Below are 18,936 nucleotides of genomic sequence, written 5' to 3' on the forward strand. Positions count from 1 at the left end.
GGGTTTCTTTTTCTTTGAATTATTTAATTGAGACTTTTCTTTCTGTTTTATTATTATTATTAATTAATTAACTAATTAATTAATTTTGGGGAGAGCTCCTTTTATTGAGACATTGAGAGTCCTGGACTGGTTTTCTAATTTTCTTGTCTTTTTTCATGTTTTTTTTTTCTTTTTATTCTACTTTTTGGGAAATTCTCAACTTTAACTTTCAAAGAACCCATTTGTTAAGTTTTAATTTTCTGCAATCGTGTTTTTAATTTTAATGAGCTTTTTTTCTTCTTTGAATATTTCTTTGTTATGTCATCTTGTTCTTGCTTCATGAATGTAGCAGCAGTTCCTTATTTCTCTGAGGATGCTAATGATAGGATTTTTTTTTAAGATTTTTTTTTTTCCTGTACTAATCTTGATTTTTCTAAAGTTTCTTTGGATGTTACCTTTCATGGTGGAGATTTTACTCTGGGACTATCTGTTCATTTTTAAAAAGAAGTGATTTAGAAGCTGACTGAAAATTCTAAATGTGAATGTAAGGCTTGTTAACCTTGAGCTTTTCTGTTGAATGGTGTGGCCGTGCAATTTGTTAAAGAACCACTGATATTAAGAGTGTTAGGTCTTTCTTCCTAAGCTAGTCAAATTTCGCATTGAAGATTTATTCATTCTCCTGCCTGGAGGATAAAAGTCTAACTGCTTTCATCCTTGGAGCTGAGTAGAAAAGCACTCCTCTTGAGTGCTAGGAGAGTGAGATAAGAACAAAGGCAGAGCTTTGACAAAGCTTTCAGCTGATTGTCCTTATTTCTCCACTCTGCTGGTTAAGTCTTTGTTTTATGGTAATTGATTGCATTTGACAGGTGAGAACAGATTTTTCATACTGGTAGCAAGCAAATCCCTATTCTCTATAACTTAACTCTGCTACGTGTTATCTGTATCAAGAGATCTAAGCTAAGGAAGTCTCAGTCTCTGTACTTTCATATTTGCCAAGGCAGAAGGAAACGCAACATGGTGAAATATACTCTGGTCCTTAAAACACCCTCCACAAGTGACACTCACTAGATCATATTGGCCAGAGTATGTCATATGTCTTATCCTTTTTTCAGAGGGGCATACAAATACAATCTTACAGTACGTCTAGGAAGAGAACTCAGGAATACTGGGTGAACAGCACTATTAATATTTTATCTTGGTGCTGATAGTTCCTCTTGGGGTTTTTTCTGCATTCTTCATTCCAGATTTGTTTGCTCTCCAGCTTTCCCCTGCTGGTTTAGGATTTTTCATTTTAAATGGGCTTATCTGGTTACCCCTTATTCATTTTGATGTCTCTATTGCCTTTTCTCCTGTTCTTGATGTTACGTGGGATTATGGCTTGAAAAATTATTTTTAGTTTAAGTCGAATTTCAGAAAGGAGTGAAATTATATGCAGGTATTCAGTCTGACATATTTATCTTAAAAACTATGATTGTAATTTCCTTAAGACTGAAAAGAGAGAATTTCGTAACTTTGCAGCTTTAATGAAAATACAGTTAAACAATGTGATAAGATAGATATTTTGCCGAGTTTTTTTTTTGTAAATATTTTTTACTAAGTTTGTATTGGTATGAACAACATTTTGATCTCACAGTTCTTTCTCTGTATGTTGGATTTTAAAAAGTGTTTCTATATGAATGCATAACAATTATAAATAATAGCAATTTGTTTAGCCTTAGAAAAATCAGTTTGTTAGATTTCCAGAAATCTATTATTTACTTAGGGATTTATTATGTACTTACAAAGCCTTTTGCAAGTGATAAAGCTTCGAGTTCCTTGTTTTTATCAAAATTAAAGTAGCCTCTAATTTAGTTGTTCTATCAGTTATCTACTGTCTCTAAAACAGTTGGTTGGTTGCCTACCAACCAACTACAAACTTCAGTGACAAGCTTCATTTTATTTGTTACACATGTATTTCTTGCTCATGAGTTTATGAGTGTCCCGGACAATTCTTCTAACAGAAGCTTGGCTCAAGTGATCTAGGCTGGGCTCTTGCATCTTTGGTCCTCTGTGAAAGTCCAGACAACAGTGCTTGTGGAGGTGAGCCAGCTGTCAGTTGAGTATCTTAGTCGCTTCTGGCTCTTGTAACAGAATACCATAGATAGGGTGGATGACTAAACAAAAAACAGTCCAAGAGGCTAAGAAGTCCAAGATCAAGGTGCCAACATACTAGATGTCTGGTGAGAGACTTTTCTTTTTTCCCAGTTTTCAGAGGGCTGCCTTCTTACCATGTCCTCACGTGGAAGAGAGAGAGAGCGAGAGAGCGAGAGAGCGAGAGAGCGAGAGAGCGAGAGAGCGAGAGAGCGAGAGAGCGAGAGAGCGAGAGCGTGCGCGCAAGTTCTCTCTTCCTTTCCTATAAGGACTATAAGGACAGTAATCCCACCACAGGGGCTCTACCTTCATGACCTAATTACTTCTCAAAGTCCCCCACCTCCAAAATCTGTCATGTTTGGGCTTCGACATGAATTTGGGGGGTGGTGGGACACAAATATTCAGTCCATAACACTGGGGTTGTTCTCATGGTGTTAACAGGGTTACAAGAAAAAAAAGCAAAAGGCTTAGAATTGACACAAAATCACCTTCGCTGCATTTTGTTGGTCAGCATAAGTCACTAGGACAGCTCAGATCCAAGGTGTGGGAAAATGGACTCTCCTTGACTAGAAGACTCATTGCATCAAACTGTAAAGGATGTGGATATAGGGAAGAGTGGGAATTAAATCTGGTTTTGCAAACTCAGTCTTCCAGAGATGTCAGTGATAGATTATTAAAATAATGTTTGATAATAAAAATATAAATGGTGCATATAGCTCAAACGAAATATAAAGAATCGATAACCTTGATAGAATTAAACTCCTGTTCTTGACTATAGACACATTTCCTCTGTGCTTATGTATAAATAAAATATTTTCAATTAATGCTCAACCCTTCTTTTCAAAAATAGTCCATCCTGATTACAATCAAGAAATGGTTTTCAAAATAATTTTACATTTTATATTTAATAATTACTTGTAAAATTGAAAATACATATTATTTAAATTGTGTATCTCTAATTATAATAAAATTCATTTCAGAAAAAAATTAATATTTAGAGTATTATATATTACACAGAAAAGTAAAATGATGAAAAATTTTTAAAAAGCTATCAAACAAAAATATATTTCATTAAAGTAATATTATGTGTGGAGACAGTGGAATTAATACAAAAGAATGGTATAGAATTACCAGTGTTTAAAAGAAAGCTTATTTACATATTTTTAGGTGGATATTGGTGTATGGCAAATCACTAGTTCATTCGATGTAATTGGAAGAGTGGTATAACCATTTTATTTTAAAATGTCATTACTTGTAATATGACATTAAGTATATCCTTTCTAATTGTTATACTTATGGTGAAAAGTTTTAGATGTCAGCTGAAATGTGGAGAATATTACACCATTAAAAATATATATACATATATATACACACATACACACAAACACATACATATATGTATGCATGTGTATGTATGTATGTTAGGAAAAAAGAAAAAAGAAAGGAAAAAAGAAAACTATTTTAAGATGATTGTTTTGGGCTTTACAGTACTCCATCATTCCTGACTTCTGTTCCCTATAGTTATATCTAGAGCCCTACATTCATATATTACTCTTTTAAAAAGTCGTTTATTATTATTTTTTTCCTGTGTGGATCAGTGATTACTTTTCATTATAAAAAATAAATTGTAAAAGTCATTATAAATTTTATTTGACTCTAAATGATAGAAACTATAGCACCTTTGTTCTCCACTGAGCATCACTGAACCTTCTTGACTTCTTGAGGGCTACAGCCCTGCTGTGTAATCTGATATCCAGTAGACACATTGACTAGCCCAAATGAAGATGTGCTATAAGTGTAGAACACATTGAATTTTGAAGATTTATTACAAAAAAAAGAATGTGAATATAAAATATCTCATTTTAATGTATTGGGGTGTTTTGGATATATCAAGTTTAACAAAATATATACATTAATTTTATCTCTGTTTAAAGCATTTTTAATGTGGTCACTAGGACATCTAAAATTATGTATATGGCTCACATTATATTACCATTGGACAGCACAGATTTAGCCCCAAAATCAGGAACCTCGAGGAGAACTGGGAGTCCTGGAAGGTTGTCTTTGCAGTTACAGTTTTCTCCTTAGAACCTCCAATGTCCTCAGAGGAGTCAGAGAGTATGTGACTTCTTTTTCATGTGAGATTCTCCCCTATACCTTATAGGGTTCAAGAGGATCAGGCTATCAAATCAGACTGCTATCTCAGTCAAAAAATGATAAAGAATGAAAGTCATTTCTTCATACAACTGTCTATTATATGCAAATATTAAAGGGAGGCTATCGAAGATGACCAAGAAAGGGGGATCCTGGGAAAAATTGGGTATCCTGAGGAGAAAATGTGTTCTATGGAGGCCTTTAATGTGAGGTGACTCATTTGCCTTTTTTTTCTTTTCAGTTGTTCCAGAACGCTGCGATGACTGGGGACTAGATATCATGAGGCAGATCCAAGTGTTTGAAGATGAGCCAGCTCGCATCAAGTGCCCGCTCTTTGAACATTTTTTGAAATATAACTACAGTACAGCCCATTCAGCTGGCCTTACTCTAATCTGGTATTGGACTAGACAGGACCGGGACCTTGAGGAACCAATTAACTTCCGTCTCCCTGAGAACCGCATTAGTAAGGAGAAAGATGTACTCTGGTTCCGGCCCACCCTCCTCAATGACACGGGCAACTATACCTGCATGTTAAGGTAGCCTGAGTTTTGGTGGCCACTTTCTCTTTTCCCTTTAGTTCCTAGGCCTTATCCAGAAGATGCATGAGCTATGAAGCTGAGGAGGAAAGAGAAACATTTAGAAAGAGTTACTTACACTTTACCCCAGTGGCTTAGCTGAGCTTGGCTGAGAGAGGTATGAGGAGAAAATGGTTGTGCTCCTGAAAACATTCTCCATAGACGGTTCCTTTTCAAATCCTGACATATATCAAGGTTGTCTAAAGGTAGATCCTCGCTTATTTGTCCCCCTTCCCTGACATTGGAACCTGCCTATACACTTCTGCCCCACCTGGAGGCATCTATATCCCTAAACAATAAGAGGGCAGGGTATACAACACACTCATATCTGTTATTCTTGTCGACTTTCAAAGGTCTTAATAAAGCGTTGAGATGCTTGTTATAAGAGAAGGAATATTTGGGAGGCATCATATGTATCTAGAACAATGCTTTTCAGCCTTTTCTACCAAAATTCTCTTAAGAAACAAATGGACACCATATCTCTGGGAATCTAAGAATATAATACAAAGCGCCCTATCATTACTGCAAAATTTCTTTCAAATTTACTTTTTTTCTTAAAAGTTCATGTAGAGTTTGCATTTTGCTCCAAATATACTATTTTTATTTTACTACCAATTGACTTCTTGAGGGCTACAGTCCTGCTGTGTAATCTGATATCCAGTAGACACATTGACTAGCCCAAATGAAGATTTTTTTTTGCTCTTAAAAAAAATTTAACTGAAGCCCTTCTGAAGAATAATCATTTTAAAACTTAGTTCTTTGGATGTTTTTTTTCTCCATGATTCCTTTTTAGCTTTCAGGCTTTATTTTATTTTTTTAAATTCCCATCTATGTTATGAACTTTTTTTTTAAAACATAGTTTCCTACTATTTAATAAGTGCATTGGTTTGCTAGGGCTGCCATAACAAAATACCGCAGATTGGGTATTTAAACAATAAAAATTTGTTTTCTTACAGTCTGGAGGCTAGAATTCCAAGAGTAAGGTATAGGCAGGGTTGGTTTAATTCATCTGTCCTTGGTTTGCAGATGGTCATATTCTCTCCATGTCTTCACATGGTCTCTCTCGTGTTTTCTGTGTCCTAAACTCTTCTATAAGAACATTAGTCATATTGAATTAGAGCCTGCCCATATGACCTCATTTTACCTTACTTACCTCTTTCAAGGCCTATCTCTAAATATACTCTGAGGTACTGGGAGTTAGGTCTTCAATGTATGAATTCGATGAGGTCACAATTCAGCCCATAACAATAGGGCTGAATAACATAGCAATACTCCAACTTAGAATAACATAACATAACAATAAGTAATCCCAGACCTTCTTCTGAATGTTCACTGTCATAAATGGATATTAACTGTTCTCTGATGGAGAACTTTGACTATGCTTTGATAAATTTAAACTATGTAATGATTGTGGAGAAGGACCTTTTCTCTGTCACAGGAACACATTTAGACCACTGTGGCCTTGAGAGTCCCTTGTAACCTCTGAAGGCCCTTCTGAGATTTTCGCATGATTCTTTATTTTTATTAAAATGGGTTCTAGACTGGTGTGTAGGCTTCCAAGGAGCCTGAAATACTCATGTTTCCATTATTTATATACCAATATCACTTTATTGGAGAAGTTAGAAAAGATTATAGTGGAAAAAACACTGGATGAGTAGACAGAAAGCCTAGGCTACCACCCAGTTATGTCACTACTTAGCTGGTGGACCTTAGTCAAGTCAATCCGTGTCTGAGAGCTTTGGTATCTATATCTGCATAAAGAGAAAGTCAGCCTCAATGCTCTTTAAGCTCCTTTTCATCTTTGGCAGTTGTTAATGCATTACCATTCCAACATGAACATCAGCAAATATCTGGGAAGGGGTCATCAGTAGCTTTCTGGATGACCTTGGTCTCTACTATGCATTCTAGTGCTTCAGTACCTCAATTTCCTTTTCCTCAGCAACCCACTACTTGTCTAGAGCTCTTCCCCAAACTTTTAAAACCTTCTTTGACATTACAGGAACAGGGTTGTATGGTTGTTAAGGCCTAAGTATACCTTTAGTGTTATTTATCAATTTCCAGATGGTCTCTTTAATTTACCTGTCTGCCTATCTATGTTTCTAAAGAAAATCTAGAAGCTTCTCAATGTCGTGAGGTGATTCCTAAACTGAGAATCACCTTAAACTGAACCACATGAAATCATAGGCCTGATGTCCTTAAGGCTATCAAGTTCAGATTCACCCTCCCAGATTTCACTGGTTGTATTTTTGCTATTTGTTGGTAGAGATTATGCCTACCAATCTCCCTTTCCAGCTTATTACCATTGTCCTAAGTCATTTTTAAGTACCCTTCCCTCCCACCTAAATACAATGTGCATTCCTCCACACCTTCCATTGTATTTAGAATTAATTCATGAGTCATTGACTATCTATGTATTTGATCCCTTAAATCGAAATTATAAAAAGAATAGACCCATTTCCCCATCTCCGTAAAAAATTAGTTGTCTTATTATTTATGTTTTATTTATTGTTTTTCTGTATATACACACAAGTTTCAAATATTCATTCACCACCTACTGAAAGTTTAAACACTGTACTAGATGCAAGGAATAAAAGAAATCACACAAGGTCATGTCTTTGTTTAAACTATGAAAAATTCAATCAAAGAAATGTCTAAGGTGCTCAGAAAATGAGTGCATAGATATGGGTGCACAAAGGATGGCAGAGAAGACCTCCATGTGTAAGGTAGGGTGATGGCAGAAGAGCCTTCCAGACAGATGAAACAACCTATTGTAGACATTAAAAGCATAAATATGATTCTCCAGCAATCCTAAGAAGTTTTATGTGTTTGTTAGTTTTTTTCCTTCATGCTTGATTTTTTTTATAGGCACGTACAACTTTGAATGGTTGTACCATGATTATCTTTACAGTCTTATGTTTTGTAGCTTTTTCTTTTGATTCCATTGTTTTCCTTGTAGACATAGCACTGGAAGAGAATTTCTGATTAATTTCCCATAATTCTATCATGTGAAAAGATTTCCAGAAATAAAATTACTAAAACAAAAGCTAAGGCTTTTTTAAAAATGGTTTTAGAAACATACTTATTTTCCAAAGGTTGTTTATATACCATTATCAACCATGAGTTATATGCTAGTCTTACCTTTGCGTTACCGATACTGAGTACTGCTGAGAATGTTTTAAGGCTAAAGTTAAAAAATTTATACACACACACACACACATGCACATCCATACATACATACATACATACACACATACATATGCATGTTTAGGAGAATTTCTAAAAATATAAATATTTTAATATATCAATAGTAGTTATTGTGTCTGTTTTTATTCTGTGATGTCAATTGATACAGGAAATACCTCCGTAACATATTTAGTTCTTACATAGATTTAACGTATAAATAAAGTCTCAATACATAGCATTACTTAGCTCATTTTATCGTGTTTACTGCATTAAAACAAATGCAAATGAGACTGCCCATTCATTGTATATTTCTCTTTTCAGGAACATCTCATATTGCAGCAAAGTTGCATTTCCTCTGGAAGTTGTTCAAAAAGATAGCTGCTTCAATTCTCCCATGAAAATCCCAGTGCATAGACTGTTTCTTGAATATGGTGTTCAGAAGATCACTTGTCCAAATGTAGATGGATTTTTTCCTTCCAGTGTCAAACCAACTGTCACTTGGTATATGGTAAGCAAACTAGAGGGCATGTCACCCTCTCTAAAATAGCAATAGTTATTTGTCGAGTTAATTCAGAAACTGAGATTTTTCTCATCAGATCTTTTAATGTCTTCCATAGTGACTTTATACAAATCTTTTACTGCTTCCTTACCTTGCAACATTTTAAAGGAAGTGGTGGAGAACGCTTTGCCTCAATCCACCATTTCTTAAATAACATTCACTGGACTACTAAAACTACTTTATTTCTATTAACTTTCTATAAAATACAATTTTAGAACTATTTCCCACTTCTATTCACTGCTCAGTGGAATCAGAAGCTACCTATTCATCTGGTGAATTTTAATTCCTTGACTCACCAGTACTATATTTTGTTACTTATAAGTATTTTCATATTTGCCCTCATTTGTGGCCACAGTCCATCTGTGGTCTCTTCTACATCTGAGGGATTTGGGAAATTTTTTAATCAAAAATAAATTGTTGGAAGGTAGCGTTTGTGGCAGCAGCATAGTTTTCTAATCTCTTCAAATATCCACATAAGCCAAAGCCTAAAACTAGAGAATATTTAAAACAAAACTCAGTGACAAGTTATCCACAAGAATCACCTTCAATAAAACCAGTGAGACAAACCACAAACATGACCCATAAAAAATCCATTTTTATAGATAAGAGAGTAGATATAAGTAATGTGGTACCTGACAAACTTGAGAACAGAACCCCAGAAAAGCCAGTGAGAACTCACTGGAAAGTGTGGTGGACCATTTTGAGAACAGCAGCTGAAACTGGAAGGATTTTGCTGCCTAATAGACAATGAGTCCAAGAGACCTGTAGTAAGAAATTTCGAAGGGCTGAAATAGTTCTAGTGCCTTGGAGCTCTGAAAAACACCCATCCATACTGAGGAGAAATGTCTGGAAGTGAAATCAGAAGTAAATGAGATCAGAAGGGAAGAGAAGGACCAGAGGGCCAGAACAGAGGAAGAGCAGAACAGAATCAAGAAATATCAAGACCATAGTTTTAAAGAGGGATCTCTGTGAAATTACAAATCTTGCCAGATGATAAAGCTTAGAAAAATAACTGGTCTCATATAAAAATGAGCAGCAAAAAGAATCAAAGTATAATCCCATTTAAAATTATAAGAAAAAGAATAAGAAGCAGAATAATATCCTACAGAACAAAAAAGCATTTCAGAAAGACATATCATAACCCAATATTTCAAAAATGAGCTGAAAAACATTAAGAAATGATACGAGATGAGAAAGAATAACAAAAAATAAATAAGAAATAGAAAAGTCCAGAAATTTTAAAACTCAGTAAAAACTTAGAAGAAAATGAGTCATTTTAGAAATAAAGCTAAACCAAGAGGAACATAACAGCAGGTGAACATAATAGGTAATGCCTTAAGATTAATGAGAGTGGAAGGGAGAAAAAAAATTTAAATAGAAAATAAATGATGAATGAAAATAAGATGGGTAGAATGGATATCCCAAAATCCCATAAAATAGACTCTAAGACAATGGGTATTTTTAGAGATAAAGAGGACTTTTCAGAATAATAAAAGGGTCAATTCATCAGGAAGGCATAAAATAAAATAATAATAACAGTATTTCAAAATGCATGAAGCAAAAATTGATAGAATTAAAAGAATAGACAACTCCATAAATCATAATTGAATATTTTAGCATCTGTCTCTGTTTAAGTCAGTAATGAAATGACTTAGGATCCATCTTTAAGAAACTTCCATTGGCAAAATGGAACAACTTGAATAAAGATATTAATTGTAATGGGTCGAATTCAATGAATTAAATTTAAACCCTTAAATTTATAATGCTATTTCGAAATATTTAATTGATTACATTTGGATGATAGGATATCAATTTGTTATCTTGAAAACTAGTAAAAAAAGGGGGAAAAGTAAATATTTATTCTGCCTTTTCCATTAAGAAATGTACACTGTGTTAAGAAATGGTGTAGAGAAGTGTGTTTTTATAGCAATATGTAATCACTTTGCAACCCCCAATGACTTAATATTATCTAAGCATTAAGCATCAATGATAGCTATCATCACAAGAAGAGAGACAGCCAGACATATTCTTTCTGATGAAAGGAAGCAATTTCATTCATAATTGTGCCAAATGGATTAAAACTAAGTTTGAGTAAAACTTTGGATCCTCCTGCCATTTTGAGGGAATTATAGAGAACAGAGTAATATATTGATCTGTACTATGAGTTTGCAGTCAGCAAGATCCAGACTGTGGAAAATTTTGTATGTCAAATGCCTTGGGTTATTCAACAGATAATTGTAAGAAAAAGAAAGGCATGGTGTGGGAATGTATAGATTAAAGGAAACATATAAGACATTTAAAAATGGATGAGACTGTTGTGTCTAAGGTTACACACACGAGTGATAAAATTATAAATGAAAATGAGGAAGTGATTTTACTATGAAAGTATAGATAGTGGCTACTTTTGGGGATAGAAAAGAGCTGGGATTGACATAGAGCATGTGGATGAACTTCAAGGGTGACTGGCAGTGTTCTATTTTTGGACTTGATCTGTGGTTCAAAGGTTATAATAACTCATTAACTCATACATATGTTTTGAGTTTTTTTATTCCACATGCTATGTTTTATAATATAATGATTCAGAAAAAAGGGAGAGATGGAAAGGAGAGAGCAAGAGAGAGAAAGAGAGAGACTGATTTAAGATATATAACAACCAATTGTAATGTATGAACCTTAGATGGTGTTTTATTCAAACAAATTATAAAACAAGTTATGAGAAAATCAAAAATATCTAAACACAGAATATTAATGATATTGATGAATTATTATTTATTTTTAAATTGTGAAAATGGCACTATAGTTTTATGCTTGCAAAAGGTGTCTTGTCATTTACAGATACATATAAATATTTACATATGAAATTATATGGTGTCTGTGATTTGCTTCAAAATAATCTTGGAGTGCAGTGAGTGGGTATAGGTGAAAAAAGACATACCCTGAATTGGTACTTTTGAGGCTAGATATGGGTACAGGAGATCATGCTATATTTTCTTTGTAATTTTCCATAGTAAAGAGCGTAAAGAATGATTTAAAGAATAATGTTAACAATTTTATACCAACAAGTGTAATATATCTTCCAGCTTAAAAAAATGTGTTCATCTGTTTATCAAGGTTTCTTATTCTATTCACTTTTTGTATACTTTGAATACCCACTGGCCTGAAACATTAATTTTATTTTCTTATATATTTTATAATTTTCTCCTTTTTCTCCATGCATTCCCTCTCCCTAGAATGTCCTCTCTTCTTCCTTTAGAACAGATCAAATTCTACTACCTCACGAAATGCTCCCTGTTCTCTCCCACTGAAAATAATTTTTCCCTCTTATAATCCCATAGCTATTTATTTATGTCTGTTTCCATGTCACTTTTTCACTTTCTTTATTGTTTCATAGTCTTTCATTCACATATACATTTAACACATATTTGTTGACTATTAACTGTAGTCCATGCCAGGGATTTGGGGAACACAGTAGTGAATGAGATATATGTCCAATCCTACATAGTTCCAAAGGATCTACAATTTCATTGACGAATTTACAAATAAGAATTCCTATTCTTATCAAAAAGTAGAGTTCTAATTCAACTTTTCTCTTTGGAGTGCCAAAGAGAATTTATTGTTGGTTTTAAGAAGAGGGAGAAATTTACATGTGTGTATTCTTTGAGATTGACTATTACTTGAGAGCAAAGTTAGGCCATACCCATCTCTGTATTTCGCATGATTCCTATATTTCTGCTTTTTCTGGTTAGATGAATGTAGGTGCTATTAACCAAGGTATGAAGTAAGAGAGGAGGACCAGATTTGGGGAGCAAATCAAGGATTTAGAAAGTCATACTGAGTTAGAGGTGTCTGTAAGACATCCAGGTGGCAGTGACCAGTAGGCAGTGGCTACATGTGTATGGGTCTGGAGCTCAGAAGAAAAGTCAAAGTTGGAGACAAAACTGGATGCATCTATATGATAATTGGAGCCCTTAGGAAGACAAAATAAAGTGGGAAGAGAAAAGGGCTAAGGTCAAAATCTGGAGAGAATGTTCATGGGGTGAATTAAAGCAGAAAACCTGAAAATAAGACCAAGAAAAAAGTGGTCAAACCATTGCCATGGCAGACACCCAACAGTGTACAAATGACTAAAAGAAACTGATTACCAGCCAGTCTTTCAGTTCTATGATTATAAAAGGCCACTGTTGATGTGTGGTATATGCTGCTTTTATTTCTCTGTCTTTGGATAATTGACTGCCACCTTTTATCTTGAGTTCCGCCATTTTGAGAACAAAATCAGTGTTCTTTGTAGCTGCATTCATCCATCACTGTATAGCAATGCTGACCTTTTCTACCTTCTGTGGTCACTCCCTACATCCACCTAGGTATCTTGGCCCTCCTGGAAAAGTTCTTTTTTAATTGTTATCAGTTGAATTCCCTACCTCGATGTGGTAGAAATAGTCTCTTTTAGTAATACAAATATCTCTATAAGAGTTAATAGACATTAATCAGTTTCAGCAATTTGCTTCCTGTTTGCAAAAAGATGAAAACCGATAAATTAAAAGAAGAAAAAAGAAACTAACAATTCTTGCATCTTACTAGTAAAATACATTGTGCCAGGTACTTTATATGTTATATATCATATTCATCAGAATTTTTGTGTAGATATTATTATCCTTTTACGGACTAGGAAACAGAGACTCAGAGAGGTAAACAATAGAGCTAACATTTATTGAGCACGAGAATTCTTCCAAATGCTTTAATTATTTTACTTAATTCTCTAAAAATGAATTATCTCACTTTATTTATTGTTAAAAAGACCAAAGGATAGAGCAGTTGAGAGATTTGCCCAAGGTCACAGAGCTAGGAGCCAGGATTCAACCCTATGCAATCTATATCAAGTATATACTTTTACATTATAGCACACATGTCATTTACCCTAGTCAAAAGAATCTAGCTGATAATGAGAGAATCTGAGATTTCAGGTCATTTCTGTTTGGTTTCAAGCCTAGACTCCCCAGAAATCAGAGAGAGAGGTCCATTCTTCGCTTCTGGAGCTTAGGACACTTTAAAGGGTGAGATGGTCTTTGAATACAGATTGGGTTGTAGGCTGAACTGTGGGACACAGGGAAACCTGTGGATAGAGGGCCCTGGGGAATGAGAGGGGGCTCAGAAAAACTGAGATTGGAGGGAATAGAAAATTAAAATATTGTATTTCAGAATTACAGAGGAAATAGAGCAGAACTGAATTTTCCTCCTTGGCATTTCTTTTCTTCTTTCGTCCTCTCTTTTGCATGCCAGGATTTTCTTCATTTAGGGCCCAGAATTCGTAGTGTTTTAATTCAACAGTCTTGTGCGTTAAATTGATGTTCAGTAGATGTTTGTTGAATGAGCCAGGTTTTGTAACTAGCCTATAAAGCAAATCATCGTTTGTAAGTGATTTACTGAATTTCAAATAGCCAACTTATAAAAGAACTTCTGGAACACAACATGTATATAAATTGGAGGTTGCCTGTTTAGTCACATAGAGAATATGTGACTAAATAGCATTAAAGATGCAGGTAAGTGAGATCTTGTTGTTATTTTTACTATTATTATTACTATTTTACTATTATTACTATTAGAGTTATTCAGAGACCTGAGTTTTAAATTATGGCAAACCGTCCTAACTTTCATATTACTGGACTATTTCTCTTTCTCATTGTTGTAATTGGGTATTTGATTCCCCCTTTCTCCTGCCCCAAAGATACTTATAAAAACAAAGGAAAATTTCCCTTTTTTTTTTCTGAGAATCAGAGCAACCACGTTATTGGGTATTTTGGACAATACATTTATAACGGCTGCCAAAATGCTCTACATTGCTATTAAGGAGAATGGATTTCATTCTGGAGATCAGTTTGCAAAAAGTTGGTTGTCCTTGTACTTAGTATAATCATTAAAATTGGTATATTACCTCTACCTCTGATTTGCAGTGTGAAATTAAGTAGAATTGGTCAGATACTGTTTATAAATCTCTTCAGAAAATAGGAAAATCTTTGCTTTTTCTGACAAAATGCCATCGGGAAAGCACATTTCTGAAAAAGTGCCAGGTTTGGCCTTCTTTTTGGCATAGCATGTACTGTTGAAAAGTTAGTCCAAGGTCTGTGTGATAAATTTTATTTTTAAAGTGCTTGTTTCAGTTCGATCTGACACCTTAGTTTGGTTGGTTCTTTATCTCTTTTCTTTCTCTCCAGTCACCCTGTATAGTGATTTTTAATCTTTGGTGTAAAGTCATTATGTATCATATTTTCTTTCCAAACTGTACATTTTTAATTCCAGATATGCATATATGTATATACAGCATTTCACATGTAGTTTCAGGGCTTCTGAGGCTCCAAGATTCATCCTCTAAACTTAAACCCAGTTCAAATATCTGTAAAGCCTTGAGGCTGAATTAGGCTGAATGAGTCACCCACTCTCTATTTTGATAGCACTTAATTTATATCTCATCTTTGTTACTATAATGATTGCATTTCTCTTTTCTGTACCTGATAGTGGCTTCTCTTTTTCTTTCTCTTGAATATCAAGCACACAGCACAAAAGTGAGCAAACACACTTTGTATTTAGAAATTGATTAAATTTATTGAATGAGTTAGATCGGGCCAGAAAATTCCATGGGAATAAGGGTCATTTCTGCCTTTACTGGCTACTATATGCCCCATTTCTAATGCAGTGTTTGTCACATAGGAGGGATTTTGTAAATATTTGTTGTTTAAATATTGAATGACTTTAGTTTTGTTCATTGAAGTAACTGGTGTATAGAACTTTTATGAGACTTTGTGAACAAGTATGATGTATTTTATACCTACTTAATCTTTGTTTCGCAATGTCAATAAATATCCCTAACTATGCTAACCTTAAAGCTCAATTAAACTCTTTGTATCCTTACTCCCACTTTCCCCACCCGTCCTGCAACACACCCATCTCACACCTTATATTTTATACAGTCTTCTTCTTATGATCATACTGCATGAACTTTCAACTCCATGTCTTGTGTCTTTGCTTCTCTCATTTATATTTTTGAAAATGCAACACACATGTATTGAGTATTTACCATGTGCCCAGTATTTGGCAAGTTGCTGGCCATGCAAATACAGTACTCATCGAGCCCCACTTGTCTCCTAGAGGAAGAGATAAACGTGAAAAGAGATGATTATAATAAAGTTAAGTACTAACATGGAGGGCAAAATGCTGACAGTTCAGGCAAATTGTTCACTTTTCCCATGGCTAGAGTGTTGCTCTCCCGTGTCTTCCCTCCTAGTTAATAGCTGTTAATATTTTACTTGTCCTTTAAGATCCAGTTCACATCTTCCTTCTCTATGAAATTTTCCTAAATAGTTTATGTTTGAACTTCTTCCCATATTCCCCCATCCCTATATGCCCTTCATAGTGTTTGTTGCAATCTTCCACTAGACTGTGCATACCTATAGGTTAGGAACTATGTCCTGTCTAGTTTTTGTGCCATCACACAGGGTAATGTTGACTTCATAAAATGACTTAGGAAGTACTCCCTCTTCTTCAGTTTTTGGAAAATTTTGAGAACAAATCATCTTTGAAAGTTTGGTAGAATTCACTAGTATAGCCATCTGCTCCTGGATTTTAACTTTTTGGAAGGTTTTTGATGATTTTAGTACATTCTTAAGAAGTACTGTTTATAAATTCAGTACTAATAGCTAACTTGTCATCTTGAAAAGTATGCTTTTCCAGTTTACCACCAATTGCTGGAATCAACCTTAGATGGGTGATAGAACCACATCACACTATTAACACTAGAGCTGGCCCCAGGTGCGGCATATGTGCAATACCACAGTTTATAGAGTAAAATGACAGTGTCAGGTGGGATTAAAAGCAAGGACCTCAAAACAGGTAAATCTAGGTTCAAAATCCAACTGACACTGCCTGGCTCTTTGACATTGACAATTAACCTTTCTGACCCTTTGTATTCTCTTCTATAAAATGGGCATAAGAGCATTCCACACTTGCTAAATTTGGAATAAGGATCAAATGGGCTAATGTAGTATATGTAAATGTATGTCTCAGTAGTTTTTTCAGCCTCAACTAACTGCTGAGGAGAAGTATTTATTCTTGGGTAAGAAGTTAGTAAAAGACCTTTATTCAGTTGTATGGAAAATGTAGTTTTTGCTCTGCACTGTGTTATCTGGAATATCTCTTTATCTGTCTGTCTCGCTTGTAAAACTAGGGCATATTTAGCCTGATCTGTCTACTTAACAGGGATTTAAGAACAGCTAAGCTAACAAAAGAGAGAAGACAATAGCTTTGTACTGTTTAAATGAAAGGTGTCACAGAAATCAAATAGAGTTCTATAGATAGTCTAAATCAATTTAAGTCAAATCTGACGTAAGTTCATTGTAAGAGTACAGACCTTTGTGGCCTTATACTTTGTAATAACCTAAGAGTGTTGAAATCTTTTGCTCATGTGGCAAATGTTTAGAAGCACTTTTATCAAAACAGGATAAATTGCATTCGGAAAATAACAGCATATATCAGCTTCTTTGTGATGATCATCTCCATGAATCAAATGTTTAGTACTATTCTTAAAAGATGTATTTCCTGTTACAAAGAATTACAAAATGTGTCACTTAGTGTAACTGTCATATTTCAAAACACATGCTCCAGGAATTGAAGTAAGAAAACCTTAAGTATACAAGAATAAAAATTAAATATGTGGAAACAGGAAATTGAAAGTACAAGCCAGTAATAGACTCCCAGAATTTTAAAGATCTAAAGGAGCTTAGAGATACCTATTTTTTTTGTCATAGATGAATTATTGATTTTAAAAAGAAAAACAAATTTTCTCTAAAAGTAGATGTTCAACATGGTTTGGTCACAGATGATTACATCAATTTTTTTCTCTAAAATAATAATAATAATAATAATAATAATAATAATCAGTTAGTGAGGCTGAGAGATTCAAATGGGATTCTTGTTATAGTGAATAAAATATTTCAATCTCAAAATTTTAAAAATCAGCTGAGTTTTATGAAATTGTCAATTGGAACAAAAATAAACTCAACTCTTGGTAAGACTCATAAAATATATTTTATTTTTAGATTCTCGAGTCTGTGCTACCAGTTCCAACAAACAAGATAAGTAGAAGAAAAATACCAAAAAGTTGGGAAATAACTGATTCAACAGAGTGCTCAAGAATGCCAATGTTAGACATCTAAAGTGGGGCCTAATTTGTCAAGCAGAGTGACTGGATTCCTGAATTAATATAAACAATGCAGAAATGTAAAAATGAAGAAATTTAAATGAAGAAATTTAAAATTTTTTTTAAATAACAGAGCAAACAGTTGTTCAGGTTGCCTTAGTTGTTTTCCAGAATTTTAACCGTGCTTCACTATTAACATGAGATTTTCAGAATTTGAATACTGGATCTTAAGACAGGAAAATGATGCCTTTGAATTTATATCTCACTTCAGAATTTTAATTTTCTTTTGTAGTAAAGATAATGAAACGTAATGCATTTACTCTTTGCAGAAACATTGTCAAATACTTGAGCAAAATAGTTTTGTAAAAAATGCGGCCAGCATAGATAGTTGTATGTTCTGTGCAAAATTAGATGTGTGCATGTGCTTGAATATTTTCTATGCATGTATCTGAATAGTAAACATCTTTTATTTCTTCTAGGGCTGTCATAAAATACAGGACTTTAATAATGTGGTCCCTGAAGGCATGAACTTGAGTTTTCTCATAGCCTTGGTTTCAAATAATGGAGATTACACATGTGTTGTTACATATCCAGAAAATGGGCGTACATTCCATCTCACAAGGACTCTGACTGTAAAGGTGGTAGGTAAGCATGATTTGTATTAAGTGCACACAACAAAAAAAGCAGCAATCTCTTTTTAGCTCTTAATAGTTTATTACAAACAAGTATGTAAACTTTATAAAAAGAGAGGCTTATCTTTTTGTTTATTGTACTATCCCCAGAATCTTTAGCAATTCCATGTACATAGTAGGCATTCGATAACTATAGATCTACTGAATGAATATGTGAATCAGTGAAATAAAGGCAGTTTGGGCAATAAAAAGTGTGCCAGATAGATCTGTGTTCAAATTATACTACTGCTATTTATTGGCAAAATGATTTTGATCAAAGTCTCAGTCTCCTTATCTGTACTCTCAGACTTAAGACTACCTAATATGCAGGATAGCTGAGAATATTAGAATAAATATACATATTAACCTAATGTAGTTCCAGGCAAGCAGTAGAGACTCAATGAATAGTAGTTAATATTACTGTCACAAAAGCATTTTACTTGAATTAAGTAAACCATGTATTTCTACGTACTCAAACTATTATAGTTAATGCCGAAG

At 34.2% G+C, this 18,936-nt stretch overlaps 1 protein-coding gene across 6 annotated transcripts in view; it reads left to right on the top strand.

The window, feature by feature from the left end:
- The window catches only part of IL1RAP (interleukin 1 receptor accessory protein), a 121,151-nt gene that overhangs the window by 73,519 nt on the left and 28,696 nt on the right, over positions 1-18,936 (top strand). For all 6 annotated transcript variants that reach the window (XM_039850878.1, XM_039850880.1, XM_039850881.1 and 3 more), the window contains 3 exons: positions 4,505-4,799; positions 8,343-8,529; positions 18,247-18,412. In XM_039850878.1, coding sequence (XP_039706812.1) covers positions 4,505-4,799; positions 8,343-8,529; positions 18,247-18,412 — 648 coding nt within the window. The remainder of the gene's footprint in view (positions 1-4,504; positions 4,800-8,342; positions 8,530-18,246; positions 18,413-18,936) is intronic.

The sequence above is a fragment of the Pteropus medius genome, unplaced genomic scaffold (genome assembly GCF_902729225.1).
Source record: "Pteropus medius unplaced genomic scaffold, Ma_sr-lr_union100, whole genome shotgun sequence".
Classification (NCBI taxonomy): Eukaryota; Metazoa; Chordata; class Mammalia; order Chiroptera; family Pteropodidae; genus Pteropus; species Pteropus medius.